The sequence below is a fragment of the Bison bison genome, unplaced genomic scaffold (genome assembly GCF_000754665.1).
Source record: "Bison bison bison isolate TAMUID 2011002044 unplaced genomic scaffold, Bison_UMD1.0 scf7180017849866, whole genome shotgun sequence".
Lineage (NCBI taxonomy): Eukaryota > Metazoa > Chordata > Mammalia > Artiodactyla > Bovidae > Bison > Bison bison.
In genome coordinates, this window is record NW_011480439.1 from 10274 (window position 1) to 26832 (window position 16559).

At 49.4% G+C, this 16559-nt stretch overlaps 1 protein-coding gene across 1 annotated transcript in view; it reads left to right on the forward strand.

The window, feature by feature from the left end:
- ADD1 (adducin 1 (alpha)) overlaps positions 1–16559 on the forward strand; it is a 32679-nt gene that overhangs the window by 6894 nt on the left and 9226 nt on the right. Inside the window, exons 2-10 of the mRNA XM_010848076.1 lie at positions 1714–1794; positions 1977–2126; positions 4399–4542; positions 4643–4741; positions 5324–5500; positions 9577–9828; positions 12442–12543; positions 13250–13339; positions 14054–14146. Coding sequence (XP_010846378.1) covers positions 1714–1794; positions 1977–2126; positions 4399–4542; positions 4643–4741; positions 5324–5500; positions 9577–9828; positions 12442–12543; positions 13250–13339; positions 14054–14146 — 1188 coding nt within the window. The remainder of the gene's footprint in view (positions 1–1713; positions 1795–1976; positions 2127–4398; positions 4543–4642; positions 4742–5323; positions 5501–9576; positions 9829–12441; positions 12544–13249; positions 13340–14053; positions 14147–16559) is intronic.

The window sequence follows — 16559 nt, forward strand, 5'->3', positions numbered from 1 at the left end:
TGCTTCTTGACCTGCATATAGGTTTCTCAGGAGGCAAGTAAGGTGGTCTGGTATTCCCATCTCTTGAAGAATTTTCCACAGTTTGTTGTGTTCCACACAGTCAAAGGCTTTAGTATAGTCAATGAAGCAGAGGTAGATGTTTTTCTGGAACTTTCTTGCTTTTTTTATGATCCATCAGATGTTGGCAATGTGATCTCTGGTTCCTCTGCCTTTTCTAAATACAGCTTGAGCATCTGGAAGTTCTCAGTTCATGTACTGTTAAATCCTAGCTTGGAGAATTTTGAGCATCACTTTGCTAGCGTGTGAAATGAGTGCGATTGTGCAGTAGTTTGAACATTCTTTGGCATTGCCTTTTTTTGGGATTGGGTTAAAACTGATCTTTTCCAGTCCTGTGGCCACTGCTGAGTTTTCCAGATTTGCTGGCATATTGAATGTAGCACTTTAACAGCGTCAGCTTTTTGGAGTTGAAGTAGCTCAGATGGAATTCCATCACCTCCACTAGCTTTGTTCATAGTGATGTTTCCTAACGCCCACTTGACTTGGCACTCCAGGATGTCTGCCTCCAGGTGAGTGATCACATCATCGTGGTTATCTGGGTCATTAAGATATTTTTTGTATAGTTCTGTGTATTCTTGCCACCTCTTTTAATATCTTCTGCTTCTGCCTCATGGGTAGCTAACAAAAAATTAGTATCCAGACTAGATACAGAACTATCAGTAAGAAAAGGGTGTGCGTGTGTGCTAAGTCACTTCATTCTGACTGTCTGCGACCCCATGGACTGTAGCCCACCAGGGACTATTTGCAGAGTGAAGGAGCGAGGCAGGCCATATGAGGACGTCGCCGCCACTGTCCACACAGACCCCACGTGTATTTCTGTTTGGGCCCCTGCAGAAGTCACTGTGCTGGTGAGGAAGTTGACCAAATGCCGTGAGGCCTTTCCAACCACCACTGAATTCCATCCGTCTGACGCTAGTTAGAATTCTTGGCCCAGGAGTAAACGTATTCCATCCCAGTAGGTTTGCGAAGTCTTTTGAGTCTGTTCCCAAATCATTAAAAATCTGACTACATTTCATTAGGACAGGACTCTTCTTTTCCTCTCTTAGGACAGGTCTCGTTTTTTTCCCTTTCTTAACTACATAACTAGCATCTCGCACAAACCCATCATATGTGACAGGTCTGTACTGAACGGATTGTTGAAAGAGAACTGTATTGTGGAAGGCAGAAACAGACCTGAGGAGTGAGGGTGCGATGTGTAGAAACTCTTCATCAAGCAGAGAACAACTTCCTCTTATTCGTGATTTTTATGATTGTTCGCTACCCTCTAGGTTTTGAGTACTTAAAAAAAAATATTTTTTTTTGAGTTTTAAAAAGTAACTCTTGAAAAAAAAAAAAACTCTTGGTTTTCATTATTACACTCTTGAGGAGATCAGCTTTTTATACATGGTACTGGTTTGGTAGCCTATAGGTTTTTCTCTTCATAAGGTTAATTATCATGAATATGATCAAGGCACACTTTATATACCTAATAAGCTACTACAGCGTAATAATAGAAAGCTTTCAGATCACCTCTTAGCTTTGTGATAGGCCCTATAATTAAGTGCATTCCTGTGTAGCACACCTAATGTTCACAGAAAACTTGTAAGTCTATGGACAGGAAGAGATGCAGATGATTTCAGTAGGATTTTTGAGCTAATTTGGTAATTCTCCCCACAGACCAGAGTGAGCTCGGAGCAGGAGCATTTCCTCATTGTACCTTTTGGACTTCTCTACAGTGAAGTGACTGCATCCAGTTTGGTAAGAATGTCCTTGGCTTCTTGGGCATAGACATAAAATTCAAGAAAGAGGGCAAAGTCTGTTTTGTGTGATTAACTCACAGGAAAACTTTTAGGTATTAACACTTTAAACTTTGTTTTAAATAATTTCTAGTTAGGACAACTTGAAATCCTCATGATACTTGGTCTGTTTTCTTACTGCAGGTTAAAGTCAACCTGCAAGGAGACATAGTGGACCGTGGGAGCACCAACCTCGGTGTGAACCAGGCTGGCTTCACACTGCACTCGGCCATCTATGCTGCACGCCCGGACGTGAGGTGTGTCGTGCACATCCACACGCCAGCCGGGGCTGCGGTGAGTGTGTGCTGCTCTGGCAGAGCCTGAGGTCGGAGGGTGCTCGGGGAGCAGGGCTTCACCTTTCCTCCGCGTTGCCCTCCCTTGTCGCAGCAAGTCAGTGCCCTTCATCTCGTTGGATTAGAAAACTCTTTTACTACTGTGTGTGACTTTATTAAGAGAATATATATATATTATATATATGTATATGTATTTAAGGGGTCCATTTACTAATTTTTTTTAAACTTCATTTTTTGTAATTTTATCTTTATTTATTTTTGGCTGTGCTGGTCTTCGTTGCTGCGTGGGCTTCTCTCCAGGCGCACTGGGGGCTCCTCTCTTGCTGTGGCGCGTAGGCTCTAGGCGCACAGGCTGTGGCTGCGGCGCGCAGGCATCCCTAGTTGTGGCCCCCAGGCCCCTAGCACAGGCTCAGGAGCTGTGCTCACGGGCTTCGTTGCCCTGAGGCATGTGGTGTCGGAATTCCCTGATAGAACCCGTGTCTTCAGTATTAGCAGTTGGATTCTTTACTTTACCACTGAGTCACCAGGGAGGCCCAGCTATCTAATTTTGAAAAACGTAATAAATCTGAAAATGTCGTAAGACTTAACAGAGAATCGGTGTGTTAAAGAGGGGAGTGAGACTTCAGTGCCTGGGAGGCTGTGTGGGAAGTGCAGAGTGACAGCAGTGAGTGGAGGCTGCTTGTTTGAGAGGAGGAGTGGGGGAGATGGGGTGGTGGGGGCAGGAGCTGTGGGCTCCCCCCTGTGGAAGGGCCAGTAGGGTATAGGGGACTTGGCCTGCTTGATGGACTGTGGGAAGGAGCCCCGTATAGGTGGAGAGGTTGAGGCCTAGAGACAAACCCAGCCAGCGGTCCACGGGTAACCTGCCTGGAGTCAGCGGAACCTAGGTTGATTGTGACTTGGGAGGAGTAAGAAGCCAAGGGAAGGGAGGTCCTAGCTGGTCCAGTGGGCAGGACGCCACGTGGTCACTGCTGTCGCCTGGGTTCAGTCCCTGGTTGGGGAGCTGAGATCTTGTGAGCTGTGTGATGTAACTGGTCCAGGCCCTTAGAGGAGACTCAGCTCCAGCCGTGAGCTGGCCAGGAGCCTTCCCCATGCTGATGACCAAGTCTGGGCCCTCTGGTACAAACAAGCCACCTGACAAAGCCTCAGACCCCTCAGTATGAAAAATAGGCTTTCTGACAGCCCTGTGAGAGCCAAACACTCAAGAGCGAGCTGGAATTGGCTTTTTATCACCAGTTTTGTATTTTAATGACTTTCTGGGTTGGTTTCTTTGACAGATGACCTCATTGATTAAGAAATACTGGATTTTACTCTATCTGGATGTTTTAATGTCATAGATCTTTGCTTGTATGGATGAATGTGAGAATCTGGTTTGTTTGCTTTACTTTGAAGATACAGGTCTTAATGTTGGCATCAGTTTATTAGATATCATTCTCCAAGTGATACAGGTCTTCCAACCCAGAAAAATCCATGCTTTCAAAGGAACTGTTAGAGGTACCTTTGAGAATATGGTTGTTACAAATATCTAGCATGTAATTTGTTTTAAAACTTAACAAAGTAACTTTAGTTTGTAATGAAATACTTATAGAAAAACTGTTACTGTGAAAGGAATTAAATAATGATATTGCCTTTTTTGGGGGTATTGTGTTTTTAGATTAACTTCTCTGTAAGAAATTATTACAGTTATAATTTAAATCTCTGGAGGTTGTTCGTCTAGGTAGAAGACATTTAAAATTAGCATATTCTAAGGTCAGTTTGGAAAATTTAAGGAAACTAAAGGGCTATATGGACACTTAGATTTTTCACTTAATGTAGAGAAATTGTACAGTATACTTATCCTAAACCTTTATAAATTTCCTTATCTGATTTTCAGGTGTTCTATCGCACCTACGAACTAAGGTGAAAAGTACACAAAAACCTCTCGGCTCTTCAGAAGCCTCTCTCTGCAGCACTGTGCCTCATTTAGAGGAGGCCATTGTCTCTCCCTGCAGCAGCTTTGGGACTAATCTTATTAAATCTGAGCTCACTTCTTGTTTATAGTCAGTGTGGGAGAAATCCAGAAAGATGTGAAATTTTTTTGAAGTCTTCCTTGATAGTGGTGGCTTTGATTTTTTAAAGTATGGATTGGTAATAAGACCCAGAAGTAATCTTAAGGCTTATCTTAATTTCATGGGCTCCTTTATTTCTGAAAGAACAGTTTGAGGAACGCGCTTGCCAGTTGTCAGTCTGTGTGCACTCCTGACTTGTCTGCACTGATGCTGCCTCTTGTTCTCTAGGTCTCTGCGATGAAGTGTGGCCTCTTGCCCATCTCCCCTGAGGCACTTTCCCTTGGAGAAGTGGCATATCACGATTATCATGGGATTCTGGTTGATGAGGAAGAAAAAATTTTAATTCAGAAAAATTTGGGGCCTAAAAGCAAGGTCAGTAGGCATCTAATCTGGTATTTAAATTATCGAGGGAAGAAGAAAACATATCTATCTTCTTGCCTGGTACCTAGAACTTTCCTGATTCTTCCCTTAGGTTCTTATTCTCCGGAATCACGGCCTTGTGTCTGTTGGAGAGAGCGTTGAGGAGGCCTTCTATTACATCCACAACCTTGTGGTTGCCTGTGAGATCCAGGTAGGCAGTGGCCGTTCCATGTGGTCTGGTCATTTCTAACTTAATTTTTCAAATACGTAAGTCACTACCATTTATGGAGGGCTAGCATATACTGGCCCTGATATCAGGTGCTTATTTATGTTGTTATGGGTCTTTTCGTTTGAACCCAGGCACTTCTTTTGAGAAGTAGGCGCAGGGAGTAGAGCTTTGCCTGCAGTCTCACAGCTCTAGGTGCTGCTTATGCCAGGTCTGCCAAGCTCCCCGTTTGCACATTATTCATTGTTACCCGGCTTACATCTGTGTATTTACCCTGACGTATGTCTGTGTAGTAGCAGCTGCCAGTCTCCTTTATATGACCTTGGAAGGGGCTTTGTTTTCCCATTTATTCTTCAAGTATGAGTGCCCAGTATTTTTTCATGCTAAAGACAAATTTCTGAAAATAGTCTTGTGATTTATCTGTCACTTCCATCTTGCATTTTTTATTCTTGCAGTGATTTGGTTTCTTTTGACACCTCCATTTCTATTGAAGTGATCTCTCATAGTCATCTGACCTGCTTGATCAGTAAGGAACTCCAATCGTTGTGTTTGCTTGTTTTGGAAAAGGTTCGAACTCTGGCGAGTGCGGGAGGACCAGACAATTTAGTCCTCCTGGATCCTGGGAAGTACAAAGCCAAGTCCCGGGCCCCTGGGTCCCCGGCAGGGGAAGGCAGCGGATCACCGCCCAAGTGGCAGATTGGCGAGCAGGAGTTTGAAGCCCTCATGCGGATGCTGGATAATCTGGTAAGAATGTGGTCACCGCTTGATGGTACTGCTTTCATCCTAAGAGCACAAATGTTGGGGTTTCTATAGTTAGTGGCTGGTGTTATGAAATTACTGTTTTCAGGCAGTGTCAGAATGCTGTGTCTCCAGAACCATGAATATGTACCAGGGCAGTTTAAGTTCTAAGCTAGATTGTGATTGAATACACAGGTGAGGGTTTCTTGTCTCCTTTTGTTTTTAAAGATAGCATCATTTGGACTATGTGGGGATAGTAGCACAGAGGATAGTGTACTTTGCTGAGTAACTGAGTCCTTGAGTAGCAGGGTCAGCTCAGGACCCGTCAGTCCGAAAGCAAGCTGTCCAGGGGGCCTTTCTGCATCAGTCAGTTAGCCGAGCGTCTTGTTTGTTATAACAGTAAATTCTAGCCACGTGGGGCCTGTCTGCTGTGTTTCACATACTTTGCTGCCGATCTGTCACATGGGAGACCCTTTGCTGCCTCCTGAAGGGACAGGGAGCCCAGTGTGGTACAGAGTGCGACCATGGGGCTCTCAGCTTAATAGGCATGTTAAAGTAGTCTGTGGCAGGATGTGGCCTGTCTGGTTGCAGTGAGGGATGTCATCCTTTTGCAAGGATCATAGAGGAAATTTTTGTAGAGGGTGACCCTTGAGAGTGACCTCAAAGAAGAGGTCAAAGTGTGACAGCTTATGCTGGGAAAAGGGAGGCAACTGTAACATGGCCATGGGCACGGCCGGAGACCCAGCCGCGGGCACGATGGACAGCCTGGCCAAGGGGCAGGACCGTGCCTTTCTGGTCCGTCTCTGATCTCACCAGTCGGTTTAAATGTTAGGGTCGAAGCAACCTCAGTAAAGGTAAATGGCTCGGTGCTGGGCCCTTCTGCTGCTGCAGCGTCACATCTCTTAGATAGGGTTCAGGGGTCCGTCCTGTGGCCACATGGACATAAAGTAGTGGGCGTGTGGGGCAGAGAAGCCATTGAAAGGGCTGGTGCCAGCTTCACGTGAGTTCCCACCATTGGACCAGGTCTTGGTGGGGATGGGTGGCTTCAGGAGGCAGGAAGTTTCACTTTTCTGAAGAGAACAACTCATGGATCTGGTTCAGCGTGTGCTAAGTGTCCTCAGAAGGTTCTTCTCCCTGAAGTTCTCCGACTTAGGAGAATGTTGCTGTAAAGGGAGGGCTGGGAGTGAACGGCTAAGCAGTGATGACGACAGCGTGGGTATCACTGAGGAGGGTGGTGCCTGGAGAGCAGACTCTCCTGACTGCTGAGCTCGTGTGCTCAGGGAGGGTGGGCTGTGCTGACGGACTGTCTACTCTAGCCATGAGCGGGGACACGGTCTTGCCCTCGGGGAGTTCATGGCCTTGTCGGGAAATGGACAGACAGATCCCACATGTAGCCCAGACCTCGACGTGTGCCTGACAGAGCACGACGGCAGTTGCCAGGACAGAGATGGGGCTTGAGCCAGGACTGGGCCCGGGGACAGGAAGGGAATTGAGCTCATGGAGGTGATCAGTGGAAGTGGCAGGGAGGGTAGTGCAGTCTCAGGAAAGTCACCCAGAGCAGGCTGAGAGTGGGGACGTAACCCTGGCATCTGACCCGGGGTCCGGCACCATAGGAGCCGGGCAAAGCAGGGGTCTTGGGGGCTCCAGTCTCACCATGCCTTCTTCTCTCCCTCGGGCAGACACTTTGACCTTTCCCTGCTCTTACACCTACAAGCCAAATGGGAATGGGAGGGAGAAGTAAAAGTCAAGAGAACACCAGCCTGCCACATCTTTTGCACTCAGTACATTCTGGAAGGTGCAGAGAGAGAGAGAATTAGAGTTGGTAACTCTGATTTGAGGGGGGCGGAGATAAAGGATGAAAGAAGATAAGCGAGATTACAGCAAGGGTATTTATTTGGTGCCCTTAATGTGCACAGGTTATCCTTAATATTAGAGGCTCTGTGGTTTATGAGAAATAAACGTCGACAGCAATCACTGACTGTAGTCTGTGTTTTAGTTTATCATCTGATCAACTGTATATGTTTGCTAATAACTCAGTCAGTAGAGAGTAGTTGAAGATTCTCACACTGTAGGAAATATTTCATATGATAGTCATAAACATTTCTGGCATACACAGAAGAAATGCTAACTTGTTACCCAGAAAATCAAGATATAATTCCAGCTTCTCAAAAGAAGGAATAAAGCCGATTTTTAACATACAGCACGTCTCAGGTCTGAGTTTTGCTCTGATTTTGGTCTGGCATTTAAAGGGGAAGAATAAAGAAAGACACGCCACACCCCCTCAGAATAAAAGTTAGTGACGTCCTGGATGGTTTATTTGGAATTCTTGAAGATTACTCAAGAGCCCTGACTTTCAGCAAGAGGAAACCTGAATGAATTAAGAACTGTATGTTTCAGAAGACAGTGTTACTTTTTATTCTTCAACAAAGCATGTTCGTAAATGGGAAAAAAGCGTGTTAAAAAGGGAAGACACTTACCTGTCTTCCTGAGTGTAGTTACAAAACAAAAGTAAACAACGGCCAACTGCACTCGGGTCATTACCACCGCGCTTTGACTGTTGTAAGGGAATGGTTGGTAATGAAGGCGGCCTCCAACGAGGAGGAGCTCCCAGAGGGGAAGGAGAATCCGCACATTGAGAGCAACGTTTCTGAAGTAGCTTGGCAGGTGGCATGTAGCCACTGACTCATCCTGGCTACCAGCCCTGTGTGATCCTTTCAAACCTGAACCCCCTCATCATTCACAGTGAAGGCATCATTCACAGTGAAGGTGTCCTCACCTGGTTCAGGTATGACAGGGAGTCCAGGCACAGTCCAGGCTGAGTCAGGTCCTTGGCGTCGGGCCTCCCAAGGCTGCAGTCAGGGTGTTGGCCTGGGCTGGGTTCTCAGCAGAAGGTTCTCATGGTGGAGGATCCACTTCCAGGCTCTGCACATGGTGGGCAGACTTGATGTTCTTGCCGCTCAGGCGTCAGGGCAGCTTGTTCTTTGAGTGCCAGTAGTGGACCCGGAGACCCTCTCAGGGTGAGCACTGCACTCTCCTGCAGCAAGCCTGTCACCTTGGCCGAATGCTTCTGCCTTGAAGCAGGCCCTGGTCCCGCTGATAGCACGGGGGAAGGGGTTTATGGCGGTGGGGGCCCTGGGGCCAGTCGTGTCGGTCAGGCTCCCGGACACTCAGTTCTGGAGACTGGTGAGTGAGGCATCATCCTGGCCTGGAGATGCTGTCTGTGGGCTCAGCACACAGCGGGCACACGGGCTTGGTGCTGTTACAGAGGTGGGAGTTAGCAGGCTGCGGGCTGTGAAGTGCAGGAGCCCGGGGTTGAAGGCTCACTCCAGTGCTGCTGCGTTTAGGGATGAAGCGATTTTGCCAGGTACCAGCTGTCTGAGGTGTTTGGTCTTCCTGAAAGATTATCACAGTATTTAAACTGCGACTGAAACGGTTAAAAAAAAAGTGTTAAGTACGTTGATTAATATAACTTGTTCTGTAGCCAACAGCAGGTAAACCCAGGTTGCCTTTTGAATTTTAACTTTTTCTTGATACATATATATATAAACAACAGGGTGCCTATATTAGTTCTTAAGAATTGAACATACTGTGTAAGCAGCACCTATATCCAATTCCAGCACCCAGAACCTCCTGTCCCCACTTTGAGTCTCTTACTGCGTCCCAGGGGTGACCCCGGTCCCTCCTTCTAACAGCACAGACTGGTTTTCCTCTTTCTGTGAATGGAGTCGCATGGGCTGTTCTTCCACATTGGGTTTCTCTCATCAGTGTCGAGTTGGTGAAGATTCGTGCAGATGTCTCCCCTGGTAACAGTGTGTTCTCCCTGCTGTGTCCCGTTCTGCTGTGTGAAGGGACCACAGTTCACCCCTTCCACTGCTGGTGGACTCGTGGGTTTTTACTCTGGGGCCTTGGGAATCCTGCTGCTGTTGGCATTTTCGTACCTGTGAACACACTTGCAGTTCTCCTGGGCAGCCCTGTCCATGGGGTGTGCATACTCTGCTTGTATAGGCGTTTCCAGCTTTCTCACGTGAAGCACTGATTTTGAGACCTGGAGTAGTGACTGTCTCTTTCTTTTCGGCCCCTAGGGTTATAGAACTGGCTACCCTTACCGATACCCTGCTCTGAGAGAGAAATCTAAAAAGCACAGCGATGTGGAGGCTCCTGCCAGTGTCACAGGTTACTCGCTTGCTAGTGACGGTGATTCGGGCACTTGCTCCCCTCTCAGACACAGTTTTCAGAAGCAACAGCGAGAGAAGACAAGGTGGCTGAACTCTGGCCGGGGCGACGATGCTTCTGAGGAAGGGCAGAACGGAAGCAGTCCCAAGGCGAAGACTAAGGTGTGGACGAACATTACACACGATCACGTCAAACCCTTGCTGCAGTCTCTCTCGTCCGGTGTCTGCGTGCCAAGCTGTATTACCAACTGCTTGGTCTGTGCCTACTTACTGTTCATAGTTAGATGACGTAGAGCAAGTCGGCTCGCTGGGGCTTCGGAGGCTCTGGGACTCTCACCCTCTGACCTAGGTTTTAGGCAAACCTTCCTCGTTAACCTTCTTCAGCCTGAATTCAAATCCACTTTTGCTTCAGCTGTAATTCAAGTAATACACTCTGCTTGAAACTGCTTAAGATGTATTGTGCTTCTGCAGTAATTCCAGCATTACCTAACTCTGTGCACAGCAGAAATACCACGTCACTTGCGTGGATTAACCTGAGAGTGGGAGCTGTCGTTCAGTTCAAACCGTCTTTGAAGAATCTTTAATACTTCATGACACAGATGTAGTTGGAGCATAGCCTGCTGTTTTAATGTCATAAGCTCAGCTATTTGATTTAGGTGCTAACTCAGACATGTTCTTTAAAGTCCTAGTGTTTTCTTAAGCAGTTTTCCCTCACGGCTCACGGGCATCTTCTCAGCTGGCCCTCTCGTTCGCCTCCTTCCCCGCTTGCTGTGGTCCCAGAGCCTCCGAACGCTCTCAGCCAGCCCCCTTCTGCATGGACTGTTGCATGTGAGTAGACAGCCACAGTGGAGTCTCTGGCTCCTGCTGGGTGCGGCATGGCCCAAGGGCAAGCAGGCCACCTGCCAGCGCCAGCCCCAGTCGTTGGGAGGTGAGCTTCGTGTCAGGAGGAGCGCTGCCTTGGAGGCTGCTCCGCGGTCCTGGTGCTCAGACGTCTCTGGGCAGCCCTGGCCCTGGACGGTCCACTGGGCCCTGCATCCCGGTAGGTGAGGCCTAGGTGGGGCCTCACACGAGGACGCGGGCCGGGATGCACGCGTCTCTGTGTGGTTAGTTCCGCAGGAGCAGAGGGGAAACCAACCTAGACGTCCCGAGACGGGACCCCACGCAAGCCCAGTGGGCCATCCTGCTTCCCTTGTGAAAGGGCTCCTGCTTCATAGTTTATTTACAAGAAGTACGTTCTGTCTCCCCAGGTGGGGCTGGTGTCTCCTGAGGCACAGCTGGTGAGACAGCCTCTGTGCTCCTGAGGAGCGTGTCACGTGGCAGAGACTCTGCGTGCACATGGCCGGGCTCCAAGTTGGAGCCAGTCTCCTCTTTCCTGCCTCCTCACCTTCCTTCTCTTTCTCTCTGTCCCTTTTTTTCTATTTTTATTTTATTTGTTTAGTTTCTAATTTAGTTTACTTGTTAAAGGGAGTGGGCCTAAAAATGACTTTCTGCTGACCAGATACATACAGAGTGCTGAACTGCTGTGAGAAATTTTTCCTAAGTGTATATGTCACAGCAGCTTTGAGCCTTATTTACTATTTGCTTGAAAAAATATTAACTTGCTTTAGGTATTTTAGTCACTGTATAAGTTGAAGGGGAGACTTTGTTCAGCTTTTAAACTTGTTTCTTACTGTTCTGGAGTAATACGAATTCCTTGCAGTGTTCCCAGGTTGGTATATTAATTTATAATAATCGTTCTTAAGTTTTTTAACGTGTTCAAGCTTCTGAGGTGATTGTTTTAATGTTTGACTAAGCATTATGTTTGATAAGAAGCTGGAATTGTTTTTGTCTGAGGAGATAACGGCAGTGAGTACCTCGCAGCCCATGCCCATCCCACGCTGCCTGCACAGCGGCCCAGCATTGGACAGTTTTGCTGCTTTCTTCAGAATCTCTTGGTTTATGGCTATTCTATTGCCTCTTGAAAATACTCTGAAAGGCATAACATCTGCTCTCTACCACGGGCTTGTTTTAGTGTTCAGTGCCAACTCATGCCTGAGGGTTAGAATTTGATTAAAAATCTCATATTTGATTGGAGGTCCAAAAAAAACTATGCACGGAAGGCGCATGTGCTGGTGACGTGCACTGGTATCTAAAACAGCCTTCCAGTGAGGGCTCGCGAGCTTTATTTTTTTGTGGAACATTGTTGTAACACCCAGAGAAGCATTAACTATATAAAGTACTTGACATCACCAAACTCTTCCACCAGTAGCTACTGTATAAGTCTTCGTAACAGTAATTTTCTTGGGTTGAAATAGCTACGCAAACAGTGCATTCTGATGCGGAGTTTATTTTAATGCCAACTTTGGTGATGCCCACTCTTGCCTCACCGCAGTCTTCCCTCACCGGGCCAGCCACATCATACCGCTTCTCATGACCCTGTCATCTCATGCTTCCCTCCGGCTTTGGTGTTGGGGTCTCTCCGAGCAGTGAACCAATGTGCTCTGAGGGGTCCTCCACGACTAGTCCGAGGCCATCATGGGTGTAGCTCTGTCAGCAGCCTGTGTCATGCCTGGGTCTCAGCTGGGCTTATTGATGGGCCTTGCCCGTCAGTCACAACTCTGGCTCCCTGCATGACTGGTTTCCAGCCACTGCAGTGACACTGTGGTGTGGTCATTGGTTCATCCTCTGTGAGGGTCAGTGCATGACCAGATGTGAGATGAGTTGGACAAGTTGGGTGCTGTGGTGTCACTTACTGTTGTCACGATTCTGACTTCTCAACTGTTCTTGATATTTTAGTGGACTAAAGAGGATGGACACAGAACTTCCACCTCTGCTGTCCCTAACCTGTTTGTTCCATTGAACACTAACCCAAAAGAGGTCCAGGAGATGAGGAACAAGGTGCGTACTGACCGCTGCCAGCACTCGCTGGAAACGCGTGTGGGGAGGAGGTGGCTTGTGGCTGCGGGGAGAGTGCCAGCCCTGGGCGGCCGGCGGCTGTCCCGTGACTGCCGGGTCCACCCTTCACCTGCTGTGCCGTGCACGGCGGTGAGCAGCGGGCGCTTCTGGGCCCGATGCTTGAACGACACCCCTCCCTCAGCACGGCAGAGTCCCTGGCGAGAGGAGCCTTTGCCCCTGCCTTGCCAGGTCCATTTGAAGAGTTGTGAATGTTTGGTGTGTTGGAACGTGAGACCCACCAGTGTTCACAGGGTCCCTAGAAATGGGCACACAGGGTGTCTCCCCTCAAGTTAGCGAGGGCAGTGAGAGCCATGCCTGCTGAACTTGTCCGGAAGAAGCAGCAAGTCTGGAGGGTCTGTCCAACCCTCTGAGTCTTGAGTTACTAATCAGGCTGGACGAGCAGTGTTAGGCGGGCAGGGTAGTCGTGCAGGGCCCGCCGGGGAGCAGGGCAGCCCAGAAGAGCAGCTTGTGCGTGGCTGGGGCCTGGACCAGCAGTGTTAGGCGGGCAGGGTAGTCATGCAGGGCCCGCCGGGGAGCAGGGCAGCCCAGAAGAGCAGCTTGTGCGTGGCTGGGGCTGAGCGCACACAGCAGCTTCAGGCATAGTGAACGGTCTCTGTACTGTTGATGTCTCTCTCCTTGCCATCCTCAGATTCGAGAGCAGAACCTGCAGGACATTAAGACAGCTGGACCCCAGTCCCAGGTGTTGTCTGGTGTGGTGATGGACAGGAGCCTTGTCCAGGTGAGCGCTCAGAACGGTTCTGCCGTTAGTGGGTGGCACTGACCGCCTACTCCAAGTTACTCTTAAGTTGGGAGAGGATGACTGTGAGGTAAGTGTCCTAGGCACCCAGTTCCCTTTGTTTAGAGTCTTCGTGGTAAGAAGTAATTGGCCCCTTTTCCTTGAGTTGTAGACCGAGCATCAGCATGCCCAGGGCTGTGTCCCCCAAGCCTGCTCTGCGTTGTGCACGCCTGGGTGAGGGCAATGCAGGCTGCCTGCTTGGGGCCCGGGTTTACCTGGTTCCAGCAGGAGCTGTGGGACACGCGGGAGGAGGGTGGCTGTGGTGGACTGTGGTTCTTGTCTGTTGCTGTCCACGACAGCGTGCTGCTTGGGAAAGGTGCAGCGGGTCCCTGTAAATGTGATGCACATGTACACTCACTTCTGTAGAAGGACTGCCCTTCGTGGCACCCTGAAGATAACTGTGTGAGTAGTTATCTCGGACAGTTAAGTTGCCGCCCGATGCTTTAGGCTCGACTCGCCAGGGTAGGTGACTGGTTGCTGTCTGCGGTGTGGGCCAGCGCTTGGCTCTGTGGCCCATGTTTGCACGTCGCAGCGCCACCCCCTGCCCAGGCTGCTGACGACCGTTTTGCTGCATGCTCTCTGCTGCTCCGTGCTGCGCTCTGGGTGACGTGCTCGGCTGGGCCTGGTGGACTCTGACCACTCAGTTTACTGTTGCAGGACGCACCCCTCTCTGACTGTACGGAAAGAATCGAAGGGCTCGAGCGTACAGAGCAGACCTTTAGTCCCGCTAAGTCTCTCTCTTTTAGAAAGGTACTCACTGCCCCTCCTCCGCTACCTGCCGGCACCCCTTGCTTGTCACCCGCCCCACCCCCTCCTGTCGCTGCGCCTGGTGTTGTCTTAGGTACCAAGGAGCTCTAAAGGAGTCTCTGAGCTATTTGTGAGATTGTACAAGAGGTTCTGTTCTGTCCATTCTGTTCTTTAATTTAACATTTTGTATGAGGTTATTTTTATACTTTTCAGCATTTTTATGTTGTGCTGAGAAGTGGTTGATCTTAGTGATGTTTCTCGAGATTTGCATGTGACTTTGGTCGGTGCATATTTTAGGACTTTGCCTACATTACAAGGTGCCAGCTGCAGAAGGCTCATGGGTCGACCACGAGCAGTGTGGCGGCTCTCCCGAGAGACCTCCCCTCTCGGCTTGCTCAGCTGTGATCCGAATGTAATGAACATGGCAGTCAAAGGCTGTATGATTGAAAAATGTCATTTCAGAGGAATGGTAAATAAAACAAGACAGTCTTTGCCAACCCTTGTTGATGAAATGTGAAAATGAAACTGTCAGTCGCGTCCGACTCTTTGTGACCCCATAGACCATAACCCACCAGACTTCTCGGTCCACGGAGTTCTCCAGGCAAGAATACTGGCATGGGTTGCCATTTCCTTGTCCAGGGTATCTTCCAACCCAGGGGTCGAACCTGGGTCTGCCACATTGCAGGCAGGCCCTTTACCATCTAAGCCATCAGTATTTTTACCTAAAACAAAGCAAAACCAAAAAACCCTAGATAATTGTTTTGAATGTTGCAAGGGGGAAAAGGACTTAGCAAAATTTGAAATCCCAAATTGTAATTTCTCTGTGTATGTGGTACGTAGAGTCAGTGGGGAATGTATCCTGTATGACCTGCCCAGGTGGAAGGAAACTGCCTGTGCGCACTCAAGGCTGCTGGTGTCAAGGACAGACACCGCTGACTTGTGTGTACCCTGTGTGCAAAGGGAATTTTCAGGGCCTTTTTCAATTAATACATCTCTAATGAGATGCAGATATTTATTAGTGTTCCAGTTGCCAGAGAAATCAGATTTGTACTAATTCGTCTGCTGATGAAATTCTTCTGCATGTTTATACATTAATTCCACGGGTCCCATTTTTCCTTGTCCTTAGAATGAAGGACCAGTTACTTGGAGGAACTTCTCCCGGCGAGGAAGAACAGTTATCTTTTTATCCCTCTCAGCTGTTTTTCATGTTGCTCATCTGGGCCATAAGCTGTTGTGATCTTACTAGTTCATAATTTTTTCTCTCAGATACATCAAAGTGTGTTGAGTCCATGAGCCCAGGACGCTTAACGAAAACCCGAATCTCCCTCTGGCTTCGTGGGCTCAAGCCAGCTGGCAGTCATTGCTGTGCTGTCTCTCTGGCATTGTTTTGTGCTTGGTGGCTTCTGTTTGTGCCCTGGGAGGGCTGTCTGGGGGTGCACCTGTGAGCCGTGTTAGAGGACGCTCGTGGCCAGCCGCTCGTCCGGGTGTAGTCTGGCTCTCGCTGTGCCCAGTGGTGCTCCCAGACTTGGAAGTGCGTCACGGTCCCCCGTGGCTGCTTCGTCAAGAGTTGGATGCCTGGCTGGGAAGCTGAAAGTCTGTGAGAGGAGGTTCCTGGCTGCTCCGGAGTCCCCGCCTCAGTGGCAGACACTCGCCCGTGAGTGCGGCCTCAGGGCGGGTGGCCGAGGATGCCGCTCCCGGCGGCAGGTGTGTGTTCTGCTTCTCCTCCACCGTCCTCTCCTGGTGCTCACGTTTGCACCCTGGTCTTCTTCCCACCCAGTGTACTTCATTTTCACGGCGCCAATGTCTTTGACACCCTGGTGAGCAGGGCAGCGGGTCCCAGCCACCCCCGACACTCGGGACCGCGGAGCCCGACTGCAGGCACACTTGGCTCCAGTGCTGGGTTGGCCAGCCCTCCCCTCTGGGTTTTGTCATGAGTTGAGTTTTTAGAGGCCAGGGGGTGTGCGTCTGCTGAATGCCGTCTGGCTTGTGCAACACAAGGCTCCCTGTGCCCACGTGCACATGCAGCCCCGCTGCGCGCCGGAGACGTGAGGCGCCTGCAGCCCGCCCGGTGCACTCGCTCGGGAACTTGGTGTTGACCGTGTGTGTGGCCCAGCACCTGGAATGTGAACTCAGATCTGAACAGGTTTCACTGGTGAAAACCTGTGCTCAGGTCAGGGCACTGGGCCAGGTTTGCACAGTTCTGGAGCTGGAACTGTCCCCCGACCCAGACCCCATCGGTCAGGTGCAGAAGTCACTGCTGGGCGCGTGGTGCCTCCCAGGATGGAGGGGTGAGAACCTCTCGGGGCTGCTGCAGGGAGCAGCCCTTCCACATCCCAGTTCCTCAACCCTGTTGCCCAGCAGCAGGCCTGGGGCTCTCTGCGTCCCCTCCCTCTGGAGTAACAGGGTCCCCTATCCC